This window comes from Thermobia domestica, chromosome 10 (assembly GCF_964235325.1).
Source record: "Thermobia domestica chromosome 10, izTheDome1.hap1.1, whole genome shotgun sequence".
Classification (NCBI taxonomy): Eukaryota; Metazoa; Arthropoda; class Insecta; order Zygentoma; family Lepismatidae; genus Thermobia; species Thermobia domestica.
The window spans coordinates 268,000,568-268,021,397 of NC_137463.1; the positions used below are offsets into that span (position 1 = coordinate 268,000,568).

Sequence of the window (20,830 nt, forward strand, 5' to 3'; positions counted from 1 at the left end):
TTGCTTCCCTTCCAACCTTCTATGCAGGGAATAAACAAAGTGTTCCTAGCCTCCTGCTAACATCACTTTGTCATTATTTATTTAGATACGAATAAAGAAAATAATGTATCACTTCTGAAAGTTGTTATACGAGATTATAACAGACGAAATATTTTTATTTGAAAGTTCAAAATTGTACGTGGCAGACATTCACTAAACTAAGCTGTATCACATTTCTCCCCAATTATACGAGGATGGATCATAAACTAAGATTACAAGACCAATATTTCTGGAGTTTCATCAGTTATAAAAGAGTGTGCGGTAAATTTTAATACATGGAGTTGGCAACTGTGCAGAGTTTCAGCTACCGGCTACGTACGGCGCTAGTTGTAGATAAACACAAATGGCGACTCGTTTGGAAAACTGTTCTCGCAAAGAAATCCGCTCAGTTATTCGATATCTGTGAGCGAAACATGTAACCACGCCTGGAATTAATCGGTAGCTGTTATAGGTTTACGAAGAGACTGTAGAGACGGAAAGGACTTCTCACCGAGGGTGTCATCTTCCTTCACGACAGCGCGTGTCCGCATACAGCCCAGAAAATCACCACGCTGTTGAAGCAGCTTCGTTGGGACATCATCGACCCCTTCCCCAAAGCCCGGACCTGGCTCCAAGCGACTTTCACCTGTTCCCGCACTTGAAGGAGCACCTAAGAGACCGTCGCTTCACTTCAGACAAAGAGTAAAACACTTCGTGATAACGTGACTGAAAACGCAAGGACAGGGTTTTTACCAGGACGGAATCCTCAAACACCGATGAAATAATTGCCTCAACCAATATGGAGATTGTGTCGTAAAATAAGCTAATGTATGTACTATCCGTTGGCTGTATTGGTTGTTTGAAATAATATAAACCACATTTCACTGTATACTTTGTAACATTACTTTCCGATCACTCCTCGTATCATGTTATGTAACTCTTACCGTACGCCCACATACACATACGCAGAACTTATTGCTATTTTAGGTTCTTTTTTTACGTACTTTCTACGTACGTATAACAATACAATGCTTGTATATAGGGGGATCCGAAATAAACTTACCAAGATTAAACGGTCAAAATACAGTATGAATGCAGAATGTGAAAACTGTTTCCCATTGTAGTCACTGTTTACTTTTATTTCTTTTATTATGGTACTTGCATTTTAAATTTCCAATCAGTATCCCGCAGCGACCGGAAGAGGCTATGATGTTATTTAAGTATTTCACTCTATATTTGTATGCATATTTGTTTCTGTTGATATCAAAATACCAGGCACCTATATAAAAAAAGCTGATAATTGTTTTACGCGGAGTTGGCAACACTGATGAAGTTGAACACTACTTGCAACAGATATATAGTTATCCGAGTGGAGTTGCGTACGTGTGAAGTGAAATGGCTATCGTAATACAAAATTCTACCAAAAGTAGAGTGAGATACGATTTCTGAACACCATAGAACAGAATGCAACTGACATCCATCGTGAATTGTGTGCCGTTTACGGACTGACAGAAATGAGTGAAAGGAAGATCAGACAATGGTGCAGATGGTTTCGGGAAGGGCATTCAAATGTTCGTGACTATTAGCGTAGCGGAAGACCTAGTGTTCAGACGGACAATTGGGTAGAACACATTAACAAGAAACTGTGATCCAATCACCGGTTCACGAAAAATTGAATTTGCCAAAGAGTTTCCAGAAGTGTCTGCGAAAACAGTGCATCGAATCGTGATTGACAAGCTGGGTTATCACAAACTGTGTGCGAGATGAGTGCCAAAAGTGGTGACAGATGCTCACAAAGAGCAAAGAATTACACCTGCACATGACTTTTGACTCGCTGGGAGATTAAAGGAATGACCTCTTTTCTCTTATAATGACGGGGGATAAAACTTAAATATGGTACGCCACCGAGGAGTCCAAGCAACAGTCAATGCAATGGCGGCAATCGAGTTCTCCTAAAGCGAAGAAATTCAAACACCATCAGTTCACAAAGCCATGGTAACCGTGTTTTTTGTATCAAAAGGGTGTGATTCCTGTAGAATCCAGTGCGAACAATTATAGCAGATGTGTATTGTCAAACACTGAATAATCTGCAACGTATCATCCAAAATCAACAGAAAAAAGTGCTACACTCTGGAATTCTTCTTATCCATGACAACTTCCGTCCACACACAGCTGTTCCTATGGCCGAAACAATTCAAAGATTTCGATTGAAACTCTTTAATCATCTCCCTTACAGTCCTGACTTTGCCCCCAGCGATTTCTTTCTTTTTCCTCATCTAGAAAATAGCTTGTGTTTCGAAGTGTTTCAACGACAGTGAAGTGTTCAAGACATCGGTTCTGGACTGAGTTCACTCTCAAGCGGGAGAGTTTTACACAGAGGCAGTAGCGTACCCAGGAATTTATTTCGGGGGGGTCCAAATTAAGTATGAAGGTATTTTATATTAAAATTCCTAAAATTGCCCCTAAAATTAGGCTAAATTTTAAAAAAGTCGAAATTTCGGGGGGGAGGTCCGGACCCCCAGGTCCCCCCCCCTGCGTACGTCCCTGCAGGGTATACGGAAGCTTGTGCCACGCTACCAGAAATGTCTGGAGGTTCATGGTGACTATGTCGAAAAATTGCCAAGGTGTGCACTTATATATCAATCATAATACATTTCTTCTTCTGTCATTTTTTAAAATAAATATCGTCCCGCCCCTTTTCGTGACATGCGTCTTGTATATATTTGTTTGTGTGTCTCAGAGCTCCAGACAATGACTAATATTGTATTGTTTGTTTATAATATAACCAAAACCATGAGGGAAAAAATACGTATGTTTTATGTTTTACTCACAAAAGGCATTATCACGCTTAAGAAGGAAAACAGAATTCAGCTTTTAGGGCTGTATTGATGATAAATGTATTCGCTTTTCTTTTCTTTTGAAAACCTATCAACATTGTACCCATGCAATACTAATCATTTGAAAGTCTGTTCCATTACAAACAAAACAAACTATAGTTTGTGTTACTTAAGTAGTGTGGAACAGAAATGGTACATTTGAAGCATTTTGTGCATTCACTGCCTGAACAAGGAACTTCAGAACATACTACATCAATTCCCCATAAATAGTATCACGAGCGTCAACCTCCGATCACTCGACTACATCACGCCGGCTAGACCAGCAGGAAAGATTTGGACATATCATGGATAAGCTTAGCTTATAATATGCTTCCTCAAACAATCGAGCTGGAAGGTATCTCGAAAAGACCAATCTTCCAGACTGATCGGAAGATAGGCGCGTGACAATTTGTCAACGAATTGACTTGCTTTATTAGTTTTCTATTAATATCCATTGTGTTACCTTGAATTCAATAACTCTTCAAGATTACACCAAAATTGCCGGAGTTTTAATTTATTTAAAGATGAAATGGAGACTATAATTGCAAATTGATATGATGAGATGCGTACAAACACACACGAGGGAGTTTTCATTACACATCAAATCGGAAGGGAAGAAAATATTTCCATCAAACTAGAACTTATCCCGTTACTTTTATGTCGCAGCAAGTTTTCTATAGATGCGGTGAGGAAGAGATGAGGAGTACACCGAAACTATATAGAGATAACATGTCTTTAGGATGCTTTAAAACACGAGAATTTTTAGTTATACTTAACGAACTGAAGCGTTTCGTTTTAGATTCGGAAAGTAGGGCTGACTCAAATATACATGCCACACGCGCGTTTGCACGGGGCGACAAATTTTGAGGGGCGGCAAAATCTGTCCTAACTATTTGGTCTAGGAATTAATTCGTGCGGTTGGTACGCACACATTGAAGCTGTAGTACAAACACAAAATACATAAATACCTTAAAAAAAATATTGTCCATCGCTAGCCACCACTTTCGCCCATCTGTCAGGCAATGTACGGATTCCGTGGCGAAAGAAGTCCTCATCCTTGGAAGCGATCCAGTCAGAGACCCATGTTTCGATATCTTCTGAAGAAGTAAACCGCTGTCCAATCAAATCGTTGTTCATGCAATCGAAGAAGTAGTAGTCCGAAGGAGCAACGTCTGGTGAATACGGCGGGTGGGGTAAAACTTCCCATCCGACATTTTCTAAATAGGTTTTGACCGGTTTTGCGACATGTGGGCGAGCGTTATCATGTTGAACAATAAGTTTATCATGTCTGTTCTCCCATTCTGGTCGTGTTCTGGCCAGAGCTTGCTTCAAACGCATTAATTGTCGTCGATAACGTTCTCCATTCATAGTTTCACCCGGTTGCAGCAGCTCATAGTACACCACACCTTTCATATCCCACCATATGCACAGCATAACCTTTGCACAGTGAATATCTCGTTTTGGTTGTGATGGACCTGGTTCACCTGGTTTCACCCAGGCCTTTTTTCGTTTAGGGTTCTCGTAATGGATCCACTTCTCATCACCCGTAATAATTCGATGCAGAAACCCCTTTGTGCTCTGTCGTTGAAGCAGCAATTCGCAAATGGTTTTTCGTCTTTCAACGTCTCTGTCTTTCAATTCATGTGGAACCCAATGTGACATCTTTTGAATCATTCCCATGGCTTTCAAGCGTTTGGAGACTGTTGTTTGATCAACGCCTAATGCTGCTGCAAGTTGTTCCTGCGTTTGACACGAATCCTGCTCGAGCAATGCTGTCAATTCTTCGTCTTGAAATTTTTTTTGGCTGTCCAGCTCGCTCTTGTTCTGCCAAGCCGAAATCACCACTTCTAAACCGTGCAAACCACTTCTGACACGTTCGCTCAGCTAAAGCATGGTCACCATACACTTCCACCAAAATACGATGACTTTCAGTCGCACTTTTCTGCATGTTAAAGTAATGCAGCAGGATACCCCGCAAAAACACTTTATCAGGCACAAATTGCGCCATGTTCACTTAACTACAAATGGTGTTGTTGACGCTTTAATCCACTGCCCTATACTACGAACGATACGCGATGATAGGGGTTTTCAACACATGTGTGGATACACGGAACTGTGGGACGCTTCGTTCGTTGCGCCATCTCTTGTCCACCCGCACGAATTAATTCCTAGACCAAATATATTATTTAAAATAAATATCTCCAGGTGAAAACATACTTCATGATGATGGTTTTTAAATTTAATAAGCTGATCTTCATGTTTAGATCGTACCAGTTTAAAATCACACGGACAGTGCTACAGCAAATGGTCAAACAAATCCCAGCATGAATTGCTTGATTGTTGTCAAATATAAAAACTCAATTTTCGAACAGAAGCCAATGCCTGTTCCATTTAGTTAGTTATTACAGTTTTGACATGAAAATTAGTCTTGTCTTTGCCATAAATAAGTTTTTTATCACTAAAGATGGAAGCAAGTATTTATTTTTTTTAACAGATGTAGAAGAAAACGAAGAAATAAAGATAAAAGACCAAGTTGCACTCGAATTGCAAACTGATATATTGAGATTGAAGCTCGATATTGAATTTTATAAAAGGGATTACCATCTTTCCTTTGCAGCTGTGTTTGCTTTATCTTTCACTAATATAATTGATTACTATTTAAAGAAGAAAAAGCAGACACAACGAGATTGTATTTGTAGTGTTTAGGCCTTTCTGAGTGCGAGTACTCTCCCCCTTCGTTGTTTATGATGGGGTAGCATACTTAAAATCGTGGCTTTTAAGATTTGTTCTTTCTGGAGAACGGAGGTGGGGCTGTAAATGATGAAATTGCACGGGGTAGCAAGTTGTTTAGGGCTAGCCCTGTTTAAAATATTCCATTTTTGGAATTTTCAGTGTATTTCAGTTACCGGCTTTTTTTTTTTTTTTTTTTTTTTTTAAATCTAAAGACAAGAAATGAATATGATTTTGATTATGAAGGGAAAATGCCAAAACTTGATTTTGTAACATTAAGAAATATTATAATGTAATTACATTAATACAACAGTTTTCAAAGTAATACAAATATTACCTCTCTTGTTTCGAGGCACCTTTTTTTGACAAAGTAGTAGGTAATTTAACTGGTTTCCAGCTTCATAGTTAAAAAAAAAAAAAAAAAAAAAAAGACTGAAGCTAAATATCTATCCTACCACACAATTTCAGTTCTTTAGTTTATACATAAATGTTAAGCACTCTTTGGTTAAAAATGTATGCATGCGCCTCAAGCCACTTTGTTGGACTGTATTCTTTTCCACTCTTCCTCGGGTAAATCTTTATCTCCAAATCCCCACAGATGATGAGAACCATCTCCACTCTTGAGAACTCTATTCTTAATCATTTCAGGTGAAGCTGATTTTAAGTCGTAGGCCCATCCGATCCATGCAAAGAAGTCGATCACTGCGGTGGAAATATTAGCTCTGTAGAAACCGAACTCCGATGTCTTGTAGTCCCAAGGGAATGCATGGTGATAATTATGCCAACCCTCGCCAATAGCAAAGATAGCCACTCCCAAGTTCTCCACAGATGACATGAATCTGTTGATCAGAGGAAATATTCATTACTCGTTACAGGACTACAAAATTACTTTTCACGGAACTATTACATACTAGAATATTCATAAAAGAAATCATTAAATAGATATTAAGGTTTGTAATTAATCCGTTACAAAATTACTAAATTTTAAATTAATCAATTAAAGTTTGTAGGACTACATTTTTAATTGATAATCGTTAAAATGATTGTAACGATTAAAAGATTTATTTTCTTATGGAAAATCATGTGAAATTGGTATTCTACAACAAATTTTTGTGCATATATTCTGAAAACTGTGTTCCTCATGGAACTAAGAGACACTTGTTTGAAAACAATAACTTTTCATAATGAGCGATTAATTTCCGATGCATTTAATTAGTCTTTACACCTCATGACAGTTCTCATTGCATATTAGTGAAACTACCATATTTAATTTTAAATAATTAATACTTTTCTGACCAGAGCATATGCCGATTTATTAAATTTAAAATAAGGCATAACAGTTTCAATAACTTAACGTCATCTTCATCAGATGTTAACTGGAATGGATATCTTCATAACATTAAATTATTTTGTTATATAATTTTAATTGTTGCATTTCATAATTTTAAATTTTTACTCTGAAAAAATCAGGTATTGTTATATTATACTGTTTTATTTAAAATCTAACCTAATATAAATAAAATAAGGAGTTTCTTTGTGTGTCTGTCTGTGTGTCAGTGTGTGGCCTGGAGACCAGACGAGTGGACCGAGAGTTACCAAATTTTGGCCATGGGTACATTGATCCAGGCTCCAGACCAAGACGAGGGGTCTCAGGGAGATCGTTTACTGGGACATGTAAAAGTAGTAGAAAATGACCGATATTTTTTTTCTTTCGTTGTTCAGTTTATTTACATAGATATTTCATTTGACCCATGCGAAAAACGGGTATTTCACCTAGTTTATAATATCACTGTTTTTTATAATCATTATTATTTTCACTTTTCTGTTTTATTATTATTATTTTAATAAATTATCCCAAATATTAGTTAATTTTGAATTTTCTTTTCAATTCAATGTTCTATTATATAACTTTAGGCTTATTGCTTTTCTTAATAACCTTTCATATCCGTGATTTTTATCCTTCAATTCATTCTTTCAAACTATCCCATAATTCATGTCTTTGAGTCCCATTTAGTCCAGTTCATTAATTTTCACTTCTTTCTTTGTTAATCCTCTGCACTTCTTTCCATTTCTTTATTATTCTTCTATTTCAGTTTACTTCAAATACATGAATTATGAGATAGATTGTTAGAACGAATGAAAGGATAAAAATTACGGATAAGAAAAAAATGATTAAGAGAATCAATAGAAGTAAAGTCATATGATAGAACACTGAATGGAGAAGCAACTTCAAAATTAACTCATATTTGGAATCTATCTATTAAAATTCTACAGTACCAATTAAGAGCAACCGAGCTCTAACCTATAACGTTAGCTTTCAAACCTTTGATTTACGGTTATTTGTGATTTCACGTTTATAACAAAGACAAATATTTTTAAAAGAGTGTACTTTAAATAAATTACTTAAAGAAATATTTTTCACAAAGTTTATCCTTTTAAATTATTGCTCAAAGGCCTTTGCCTTTAATAAAGCCTTCTCCGAAATAAATGTAAATGAATTGTGCTGCCATCTTCGGAGCTCTTTTAAACTACATTTATATATTTGTGGCCAATCCTTTCGACAATGAGATCTCGGAAACTACAGGCTCTAGAAAGATGACGTTTTCACTGATCGATTGCAAATTTCATGTAGATTGTCCAGTTCTAATTGAATATTTAAAAAACGTGGCCACTATTTCTTTATTACATTTTTACGAGTACATTGGAAGTGTTGAAATTAAAAAAAAAAGAAAACTAAAGAATCACATCCTAAGCATTATACATTCCAACACCACACTGTTGTATATAGGGGTTGTATATGTCTCAGGCGTTTGTTTCATGGCCAAATAATAATGAAAAAGGAAGGATAACCATTTCTCCAGTCTAAGGTGAACCTTTTTTTGGGGAGTGTTTTGCCCAATGAACACCATATATAACTGACATTATAATTAATTGTGTATGTAATGTATTTGCTTATTACATACTGCATGCAAGAAGAAAGAAAACACTGGTCATACATGAATTAGAAACTCCAACCGGAAGCAGGCTCAAATCTTGCAAACGGTGCGAGATTAGAAAAATAATCGAAAAAAGTCTCCCCTTTATGATACTCCTTGGCTTTTTTTTTTTTTTTTTTTTTTTTTAAATCAATACGTCTTTCACTTGTGTCTGTAAAGGGACATGTACAGATGTAGTAAGGAATGGTAAGGAGATTTATGCTCATATGCGAATGATGCGCTGTGTAGAGAGCGCAGGTTCAGCTAGTAATTTATTAAAATAATAATAATAAAAGAGAAAAGTGAAAATAATAGTAATTAAGGAAACAGTTATATTATAAATTTAAATGAAACAGTAAAATAGAACAATACCTGATTGTTTCAGATTAAAAATTAAAAATTATAAAGTGTAACAATTAAAATTATATAATAATAATAATTTAATATTGCTCGAATATTCATTGCTCGAATAAAATAGTACTAACAAACAAACAAACAAACAAAAAACACATTGTATATGCAAACATTTATTTTATTTTTTCTTATTTCCAACCTTAATAGGATGATATTTCATACCGCTTTCTAAAGGACCTGTCTTAGTGTTTATTCTCTTGCTACTTATATCGGGCATTAGATGTGAATTTATTTCATTTATTAATTGTGTATAAGTCCTTTACTTTAGTTTATTTATATTGTTTGCACCTGAAGTAAGACACGCTATTAAGCATAGTCCATGTAAAAACAAGCCTTACTTTTACAATATAAAGTTTGTTTTGTCATATATATTGTTATGTATAACAATTAAATTCATTAACAAATTGAATATATATATATATGTAACAAACAAATTTAACTTTATTATCGATATATCCAAATATAATAGATTGACAATAAAAATTTGTAATATTTAATATTGCTATTAATTTTACTTATTTAAAATAACTACTTCCCAAACTAAACTAAACTTTATTTACGGGTACAGGTACATGCACACAAACTTCAACTTACTTTATAAAATACTAATTATTATCTTCATGCTACGAAATCTTATTCTTTGCAACACTTATAGCATGCACACTCGTGTTCTCCAACTCCTGCTCACAAAAACTGTTGACTCATCTAAACGTCACAGATTATTGTCGTCTCACACTCTTCACAAACTATTCACTATTACACTCTTCACAGACTATTTACTATACTATCGCATTCTTAACAGATTATTCACTATTACAAATCTCTTCCAGTTAACGTCTGATGAAGATAACGTTAAGTTATTGAAACTGTTACGCCTTATTTTATTTTTAATAAATAAATAAATAAATAAGTAAATAACCAAACAAACCAATAAATAAATAAATAAATAAATAAATAAATAAATAAATAAATAAATACAGGGTGTTTCAGAAAATAAAATGAAAAGAAATCTTTGAGTTTTACGTCTCATGGTTATGCCGGTTAGGCTAAAGGAGACGGTGATTATGAGAAACGAATGAAATGGTGGAATGAAGAAAGTGGGAGGAAACGGGAGAACCCCGAGGAAACCCACGAACAAGGTGTTTGTCCACCACAAAGTCCACACGGTGCAAGCTGGGATCGAACCAGGGACCCCAAGCACCGGAGGTGAACGCTCTACCATTGAGCCACCGCGCCCCGTACAGCGTGTTTCAGATAAAATGTCCAGTGCTTATAAATCAGAAACGGCTGAGAATAAAAAGATAAAACAAAAACTGAGATAGGAAAATGTCATATGGCACATCACATGGTGTTGTTGTGGTGACCCCCAGGGCTTGCCTTGAAGGGGGCCCAGTGACCAACTTCAAATTTTCAAATGGGAACGTGTATTGAATCATACCTCATTCGATAGTCCTTAAAAAACGAAACAACTTTTGTAGGAAACAACTTTCGATTTGGGCCATCGTTTTCAAAAAGGCCGCAAAAAGTGGGTCCTGTATCAATTTGAAGTTGGACCCCTTCTCGAAAGGCCGTGAGCGTCACCAAAACAACACCACTTGATATGCTTTATCATCGTTCCCTATCTCAGTTTTTGTTTCATCTTTGCATTCTCAGTCGTTTTTCATTTATAAGCACTGGACGTTTTATCTGATACAGGACCCACTTTTCGCGGCCATTTTGAAAACGCTATATATACGCTACTATATATATACACACGAAAACGCTACTATATATATGCACACACACTCTGGCCAGAAAAGTATTAATTATTTATGTAGTAATTCTAGAGTTTAGATGAATGAAGCTACATGTAAATTTAATTTAAATTAGTGTAATAATTATAAAGTTAATTTTAATTTTAAGTGTTACTTTTTTATATTAACTATTAATTTAATTTATTATTTTTTAATTTTTAATTTCAGTTCATTAAATTTGTCATTACTGTTTGCAGCTATGAAAGTCATGCAATATTGTTGAATAAAAATTATCTTCGTATTGAGTTTACTGAATTTATTTTATCATTAAATTATATCGTTAAACAAGTCACGGTACGTAGTCGCTTACAATAGTCTTATGAGTCAAATAACACTAAGTACTCTCTTCTAAACACTAATAAATTATTTTTAATACTACTGTATTATTTAAAGTTTTAGTGTTATTTAAAAGTTGATTATACCATATATTCCTGTATACCAATATGTTCTGCATCACACTTTCTATCTATATCATATATTTTGAATTATAACTTCCTAAATAAGATAGATGTTATCTCTTGAATCGATGACGGATAAGAGAAATCACATCGATAAAACTTAAAATTTTCCTGCTACAAACTAAAAGAAGAAATACATCAATGCATGCATAATTTATTTAAAGTTATTGTTAGCTGTGTGGTGCGTCAAGGGTTATTTATTATTTTGTTACTATGTATTTTACAAAGCTCGCTGTTTACTTTATCATGTAGTCCTCAGGTTTACTCATTGACCTGCTGATTAATTAATTTTCTTTTTTCTGTGTTTCTTTCTTAAAACTATTGAACAAAAACAATGTAAATGTGTAATTCCTTTTACATACATTCGTATTTGCTATTAAAGGTGTTATCGACGATTTAAAAGCACCTTCTATGACTACCTGGTAACTACGGTTAAAGTGTATGCATGATCAGTAATTTCTCTTTATTTATCAGTAATTTGGACAAACATTGAGTGCTAAAAATAAACATAACATACGGTATTGGTATTTATATTAATTACAATATTATAACATTTCATCAGCCACTATGCCAGCGGATGTACTATGGTACTTCCCCACTTCTGAATATTATTTCTATCATGGTTCTCAAATAAATCTAACCTGTAAATGTCCATTATAACATTTATAATCATGGGAAGAACAGAATTATATTCTAAGTTTCAAGTTTTAATTTTTGACCTTTAAATTGTGTGTATGTAGTTGCTTACCTATCGTACGGCTTCATGCCCCATATATGAGCAGCACTGTTGACTAGCCATGTACCGTGGAGAACAATGACATATCGTAAAGCATAGTTTATACAGAAGGCATTGTAGACAGACTCTTCCCAGCAGAGACACGGAACAGCCACAGGAACCGCAAGAGCCACGAGGAGATACAAGGGAACATAATACCTGGGAATAAATGAAAGAACTAACATAGAATATGTAAGAATTCTTTATTTTGTTCTTATTTATTAATTTATTATTTTACTTCTTTTATTTTATTTTATTGCCAGATGTGCCCATTTTCCAGGAACAGTCATCCCGTTTTCCTTCTTTCGTCCCCGAGGAAATTTTATCCCTGTGATGTTCCCAGATTTGTTTAAACTTCGTCTTTTCCTTCTTCTTTTTTCTTTCTTGTTTTTCAACAAAGATATCTGCAACGCAATGAATTAAATATATTATATATTGAGTTATGTTTCAAGGGACCAATCCTTCTACCAACAAAAAATCATTTCTCGAGTGCTTACCATTATCGAATTACAGTGAACTATACGTTACATTTTGACGAACCTTCGAATACCTATACACAGCCACATGTCAATAAATAAATAAATAAAAATTAAAAGTAAAAATAAAAAAAATAACATGATAAAAATGCATTATGATTAATATACAAATACACACGTTGGCTATTTTTTATATGGTCACCATGAAACTCCAGACATTTCTGGTAGCGTAACACAAGTTTCTGTATACCTTCTGTGTAGAATTTTGCCACCTGAGAGTACAGCCAGTCCAGAACTGACGCCTCGAGAACTTCACTCTCATTAAAACTCTTCGATGCAAGCCACTTTTACAGCTGAAAAAACAGAAAGAAATCTCTGGGAGCAAGGTCGAGGATGTAAGGGAGATGATTAAGTAGTTCCCATCGAATCTTTAAATTGTTTCAACAGTACGAGCAGCTGTATGTAGTGGGGCGTTGCCATGGATCAAAAGAATTCCAGATCGTAGCATTCCTCTTTGTCGATTTTGGATGGCACGTTACGGATTATTCCGTGTTTGGCAATACACATATGCTGTAATTGTTCATCCTTGTTTCAAGAACTCCACAAGAACTACACCCTTTTGATCCCAAATCACGGTTGCCACAATTTTTTGAACTGATAGTGTTTTAATTTTTTTTGCTTTAGGATAATCAGAGTGACACTTTTGCATTGTCTGCTGCTTCGACTTCCCAGTGGCTTACGATATTTAGGTTTCATCCCCTGTCACTATGTGAGAAAAGAAGTTATTCCCATCGTCTCCAGCGGGACCAAAAAAAAAAAAAAAAAAAAAATCATGTGCAGCTGTCATTCTTTGCTCTTTGTGAGCGTCTGTCACTATTTTTAGTACCTAACTCGCACACAGCTTGTGATAACCCAGCTTATCAATCACAATTCGATATACTGTTTTCGCAGACACTTCTGGAAACTCTTTGTCGAGTTCAGTTATTGTGAGTCGACGATTGCATCGCACTTTCTCATGAACACGTTCTATCAGATCATTTGTCTAAACGCTAGGCCTTCTGTACCTGACCTTCCTTTCACTCATTATTGTCGGTAAGTAAATGGCACACAATTCTGATAGATATCAGCTGCATTCTGTCCATTGGCATTTAGAAATCGTTTGACAGATCTCACTTCACATTTGGCGGGATTTTGTATTGTGGTAACTAATTCATCTTACTATTACTCGCACGTACGCAATTCCACTTGAACGATTCTATCCCTGTTGCAAGTGATTCCTCTACTATTCCAAATAAGTGTTTTCTTGTATGGAGTTTATTGTGGAATCGACTATCACTAAATTAAAGACATGTACAATAGAGAGATACACTGGACACGAGATCCCATGCTGTCTATGAGTTTTCTTTCTTTCTTTTTTTTAAAGTTTTTTTTATGGGCTTATAAGACGCTTCATATTCCTAGCTTTGCCAAAAAGAAAATGGTACCACATTTGAAAGAGAGATATCGAATTGCTCTAATATAGATTTTTATTTTTTTAAGCACAGCGATACAAGCAAATAAAACTAGGATCCACTTTGTTAAACACTCTATAAATGAATCGAAATTAACTATGTTTAGTTGTAAGATATAAAAATTATGATTGTCATTATTATTATTTTATCTCTCATTGCGGGAGGTCTTACCTTTGAGCCTTCAGGACCGATCAGCCGACGTAGCCAATCCTACCCTGGATGGAACATTTTACTGACATATTGTATTGTATCGTATTTATTGCGTTCAATGTATCAAATACACGTACAAATTGCAGCATAGTGTTGAACATGTCAAAAAACATTACCTTGATTGTATTATGTTTACAGTTAATTTATTACAGTATACAAACGTAGTATGTAGATGAATGATATAGGTAAAACAAGTAATAATTGCAACAGTTCCCTTAGAATTATTATTTGTGTTCATCATGGAGAAACTCATCGACAGGATAAAATTCACCATTTAATATAATATTTCTTACTGCTGCCTTCAAACTAGAAACATCTTTATTAACAAAAATTGGCTACTTACCAATGAATCCTCCCTTGATCTGCTTCAAGGATTCCTCCCAAAAGTTTACAAAAACATCTCACTGGATTTAAAAGCTATTTTGTCGATCCATTAAATAAGGCAGGTATTTACCGCGTCCATTGCGAATCTGATTCCTCATACATTGGCCAAACTAAACGTAATATTAACACGCGTGTGAAGGAGCATGTTAGACGATCAAAAAAGTCACAAGATGAAGGCATGTCGGGTTTAACGCTTCATCTAAAACAACATTCACATAATATAAAACAGGTTAAGGTAATAGGTTCAGCAAAATAAAAAATAAAAAAAAAGCGGGAAATTAAAGAATCGTTATTTATTCATAAATACAAATCTGCATTGAACCTTGATACTGGCAACATTGATCAAACTTGGGTACCTACCTTTGATGCATACTTTGGATCTGGCAATAGTGGCCTAACATAGACACCACGTTCTTTTTTATTCAATTCATTCTTTTTTCACTCTGCTCTTTTCATCTCAGGATCTCTTTTTTTGTACGTTACTTTTATATAGTGGTATGTATTCCTGGTTTTACTCCTTTTATCTTTTTTCCGTTTTAATCCTTTTTACCTTGCCACTGAGAAAGGAACCAGCTGAGAGTTCCGAAACGTCAAAAATCTTTAAATTTTTCAAGGGAGGATTCATTAGTAAGTAGCCAATTTTTTGTTAATTTTGAATATTCCCCCATGCGACCATGTAATTATAGAAACATCTTTGTTCATTTTAATAGTGTGTAACAAGTATTTAATCAAATAGATGTCAAGGAAACACTACGGATGGCTAGAACCGGTTCCTGGTGGAACCGGTTTTCAGCTCTGAACGGATCCGGTTCTAGAAGATCCGGTTCCGGAACCGGTTTTTCGGATCCAGATCTGGAACCGGATTTTCGGATCCAGGTCCGGAACCAGGTTTTCGGATCCAGGTCCGGAACCGGTTCCAGAACCGGTTCTGAAAACCAGATCTCCGAGAACTTTGTGGCCATCCCTAGGAAACACTTTCCTAAATGTTTCCAGTCTGCATGTAACATGCATATTTTCTTCAGTTTTTGTATTACGATCAAGTACACAGGCCCATATCCACGGGGGGGGGGGGCAAGGGGGCCGGGCCCCCCCTAAACTTTGGCTGGCCCACATAAAATTTCACGGTAGACTTGCAAATGAACTATAATATGGTGATGAAATATAATATGATTGGGTCGGGCCCCCCTAACTTCTCCCGGCCCCCCCTTAAATTTTTGGGCTGGCTACGGGCCTGCAAGTACATCTACAATTTTGTATATATATATATATATATATATATATATATATATATATATATATCTTTGTTTTGTTTCGCGTACATTACGCATTCTAGTGTGTAAACCAAAGAAAGAGTTAATACATCTAATTTTCTAAGTAATGGTTTGCAGTGAGTTCTTTCATTATCTCATGTAATAGTTCTGATAATTATCTTTTGTAGTTTGCGTACTTTTCGTGATCTTATAATATTACCCTATTGCTCAGGTAAGAGTCTAACGGAACAACATCACCTCGTAGTAGGCGATGTCTGCATCAAGGAGAAAGTAGGAAGAAGACGAGAAAATGTTCCTGTTCGAACGAAGTGACAAAAACTAGGTGAAAAAAGTGTTGAAAAGACTCGGAAGGAAATTACAACATCGTAAGTACTACAAATGAAGAAAGAAGAGATGCATGAGAAAAAGGAGTGAACTAGATTTATCACGGAAACAGTAAGAAAAATTATGGGAGAAACAAAAAGAAGAGGCTTCATTGATAAAGAAACGTGGTGGTGGAATAAAGAAGTTCTAGCAGTTGTGAAGGAGAAAAAGGAAAGATAGAAACAATTGCAGAAATCAGGCAATCATTAAGATCTACAGAACTACAAAGAATCGAAGAAGAACGCCAAGAAGGCAGTTAGTGTAGCAAAAGGCCAAATTTATGATAAGTTGTCCAACAACCTGGAAACAAAAGAGGGAAAAAGGATGATTTTCAAGTTCTCGAAGATAAGAGAGAGGCAAAAGAAAGATATTTGCATGTGTGCTGCATCAAGGATGAAAATAGCGGGATTCTGACAAGTGAAGAGAAGATAAAGAAGAGGTGGAAGGAGTATTTCCAGAAACTTTTCAATGAAGAAAACCCGAAGGAAACTTGCGAATGTCTATTCACGAATCAGGGACTGCTTCACTCTGTGACCATGGTAGAGGTAGAAAATGCCATGAAAAATATGAAAAGTGGTACCTATTGAAGCATGGAAAAGTATAGGTAATTAAAGAGTGCAGTGGGTTTACTCAACTTTTTAATAGGATATTGCAAACAGAAAATATGCTAAAACAATGGAGAAGGAGCTACGTTGTTCTTGTTTTTAAAAATAGATGTTCAAGATTATGGCAACTACAGGAGAATAAAACTTATGACACATGCAGTGAAGCTCCGGGAGAGAATGATAGAAGCAAGATTGAAGGAAGAGACCCAAATAACAGAGAACCAATTTGGTTTCATGCCAGGGTGATTGATAACGGATGCAATACTTACACTTAGGATGCTAATGGAAAAGTACAGAGAATACGAAAAGGACCTTCATATTGTTTTCATCGACCTACAAAAAAGTATGATAGAATGCTATGAGATTTTATTTGGTGGGACTGAAGAACAAGTATGTTTCAAACGCATATATGTGTATATGTAATTCAAGAGACATATGATGGATGTAGCACATAATTGAAAAGCGCGTGTGGACTAACAGAAGAGCTCACAGTTAAAATGAGACTTCATTAGGGATCTAATCTTAGCCTGTAGCTTTTTGTACTTGTGATGGACGAGCTTATAAAGGATATCCAAGAGTTAGTACCTTGAAATATGTTATTTGTGGATGACAGCGTGCTAGCAAGTGAGACCAAGGCAGCATTGCAAGAGAAATTATTTACCTCGAGAGGAGTATTGGAAAGCAATGCGCTTAGAATTAGCAAAATCAAGACAGTATTTTACATTGTTGTTTCAGGAAAAATGTGATCGGGAATACAAGAATATTACTTGGCGAAGAGGAAGTGGTAAAGAAGAGGAAATTCAAGTATTTGGGATCAATACTACAGAAATAGAAGAAGATGTAAACAGTAAAATTAGCAGCGGCAACAGTCTTGTATGATCGTAGGGTATCAACACGCCTTGAAGGAAACGCTTACAAAGCAGTAGTGAAACCTGCCTTATTATACGGAGTGGAGTGTTGGACGACGAAGAACAGAGAGGAACAGGCTATGGTGGATACGTGGTGTGAACGGAAGAACAGAATTAAGAATGAAGTTTTCCGAGGAACGGTTAAGGTGAAACAAGTAGTAGAAAAGCTACAAGAAAGTAGACTGAGATGGTTTGGGTATGTTAGAAGAAGATCTTCGGAATACGGAGCTCACCAAGTGGATGCTATAAAAACTAAATGAGAAACGAGCCCAAGGCCGGCCAAAGAAGAAGTGGGGATAGTGAGGAGATAATGTGAAGAACGAAGTAGTACAGTGTGGTGTCACAGTAGATATTTATTTTATTTATTTACAGGATTACAATCCTACAATAGCCTTATTAACATAATATTTTAATACGATACCATTATTCTAAAATAAAATAGACAAGAAAGTAAAATAAAATAAGCAAGCTACAGACAAAACGAGACAAGATAAAAAAAATACAAAATACAAATAAAGTAAAGATACAACAAACAAAAAATAAATGTAAGTATAAGCACTTTCCTGCAACTTGTACATATATTAGAAATGCACCACAAATATTAATTTGAATTCATTATTTCAATTTCAATTCACAAATATTAATTTCAATTCAACACTTTTCCATATAAAAGGACATACAAATAGTGTTTTAGCTAGTGTTATTATCTTTCGAGTGTACACATATGACACTTGATAGAGAAAGGTGGAGAACAGCGATCCCAAAAGCCAACCGCAGCTAACTGGGAAAGAAGATTAGAAGAAGAACATGAATCCACATTTTATATGAGATCCCCATACCTGCACTATACAATGTTTTAATTACATAAATTATATTACAACTAAAAACTTGGGTGTTGGTTTATATAAATGTGAGAAAAATTCTAATTTATAAAAGATTATTACTCACTTTTTCTGAAACATAACAATGGAATCTTCCTCAATATCCCTCATGTCGATGGTCTTCCCAGCTGCTTTCACTTCTGGCAGTTTGCGAACCATCAGCCAACCAATGTGAGAGAAGAAAAATCCACGGCTGGCATCATGGGGATCACCTGCAGTGTCCGTATATTTGTGATGTTGTCTGTGGTCCCGCACCCACTCGTGAATACTGTTCTGTAAATGAATGAAATTGGATTCGAAATTGCTTCAATAAAATACATCTGGAACGTACAGTGCACAATCTTGTTCGAAGAAACTTGGTCATCTATTCGTCTTTAAAAGGTCGCATTCTCTCAATCATACGTAGGAAACAATATTTTGGCTTCACATAATTGTTTCAATTCACCGAAGAAAGTTATTTGTTTGTTTTTGTTCTATTTAAGAACGAGAATAGAGGACTTTCAGATTAGATTAGATTAGATTTATTAATTATTCTGTGGACCATATTACATGTACGTTTGCACAAAATAGTATAGAACTCTCGTCAGTATATAAAAGAGATACAATACTTAGAACAAATACAATAATCTTCTTTAACAACTTGTGATAATATGTATAGGTTAAACCAATTCTACAATCTATATAACAATAATATATGAAAATGAAATGAAACATTTAGTTTAACGTCCCATGTTTATGGACCGAAGTTAAGAGAGACGGTGATGATGAGAAATGAATTAAATGATGGAATGAAGAACGTAGGATAAAGGAGAGAACCCGAGAAAATACAAGCATACGGTGTTTATCCATCACAAAGCTTAATTAGTGCGAGCTGGAATAGATTATTTTTATTATACTTGGACGGTGTTATGCAACAACCAGTCAACCCACAAAATAATAATAATAAAAAAAAAAGTGTTAGCCCTGCTGGAGGGTTCGAACATATGTAAGGAAAATACTAAAACATCCTGGTAACGCATTTACCACCTATGAAGAGAAAAGTCAACCCACATACGGTAATATCTTGTGGGGTCGAGGAACCTTTAACAGCGATTTCCCCAAAATTGACTCGTTGTGGGTTGAATGGTTGTTGCATAACACCGCCCAATTATTTTTCAAAGTTTCACAATTTGCTGATAAGATATTCATTTACTGTATGAAATGTGCTTTTTAATAGCAGTTTATGCACTGAGTTGACAAAAGAAACTCTTTTTGTGGGAATATTTTATACCCAGGTAGCTTATTTTACAATTTTTTACATCCATATTGGTGGTCAGGTTTTTCGTAACAAGACTCCTACCAGTTTAAAAAATAAAAACAACAGAACTCTAAGCATAGTTAGGAAAACAAATTTGAAATATTCTATTATAGTTTCTTTATAATTGGAAAATACCAGGACAAAATCGTAGAATATATCATTCCACCTAAATTTTTTTATTATTAAATTACATCAAAGCTACAGTGACTAGCAAAAGTGATTACCTATCCCTAGATTCTTTCCTTCAATAATTTCCAAATGAATTGCTGATTTGAACATGTTTTTTGGTGACATTCCAAAAATTATGATCTATCTACGTCAAAAACTCTCCATTCAAATTAACCAATAATATAACAGTTATATATTACGGAAACGGGGAATTACACAAAGGTGATAATCATAGAAAATAAATTTAGTTTACTTATATAAATTTTCTTGGAGTTTTCGGTTGTCTATAGGTTGTTCTCAAACAAAGGAGAGAAAGCAGAAAATTCGTTAAAAAGAGAAAAAAGAAAATATATGGGAAATTGTGTTGAGTTTTTTAAAATTGAATTTTCTAATGCAGTAATCCCACAATTTAACTGTTAAAACCAAAACTTCGACTAGCTTTTTAAAAGACACGGTGGCAGTTTCGATCATTGATTATTAAGAAACAACATCCAACGGGAAATCAACTGAACCACGAGGTTTTTCATACCCTTTTAATACGTAGTTGTAAGCATTTTATTGTCACTAATATGGTACGTTCGCTAAATATTTTACATTCACAGGATATAGCGCAGTTTCAGGTGTAATATCCTATTCAAGATTTTGTTCATAACATAATTCATGGTTTAACGGACTTACGATTTATTTCCCTTTCTCTTCAATTACTCCATTAAATCG

The 20,830-nt window shown here is 35.1% G+C and overlaps 1 protein-coding gene across 1 annotated transcript in view; it reads right to left on the bottom strand.

The window, feature by feature from the left end:
- Positions 1-5,885: 5,885 nt before the first annotated feature.
- Positions 5,886-20,830, bottom strand: part of LOC145663207 (acyl-CoA Delta-9 desaturase-like) — a 65,344-nt gene continuing 50,399 nt past the window's right edge. The window contains exons 4-6 of the mRNA XM_081729560.1: positions 18,716-18,921; positions 12,013-12,198; positions 5,886-6,463 (exon numbers count right to left, since the gene is read on the bottom strand). Of these exons, the coding sequence (XP_081585686.1) occupies positions 6,151-6,463; positions 12,013-12,198; positions 18,716-18,921 (705 nt within the window). The 3' untranslated portion in view covers positions 5,886-6,150. The remainder of the gene's footprint in view (positions 6,464-12,012; positions 12,199-18,715; positions 18,922-20,830) is intronic.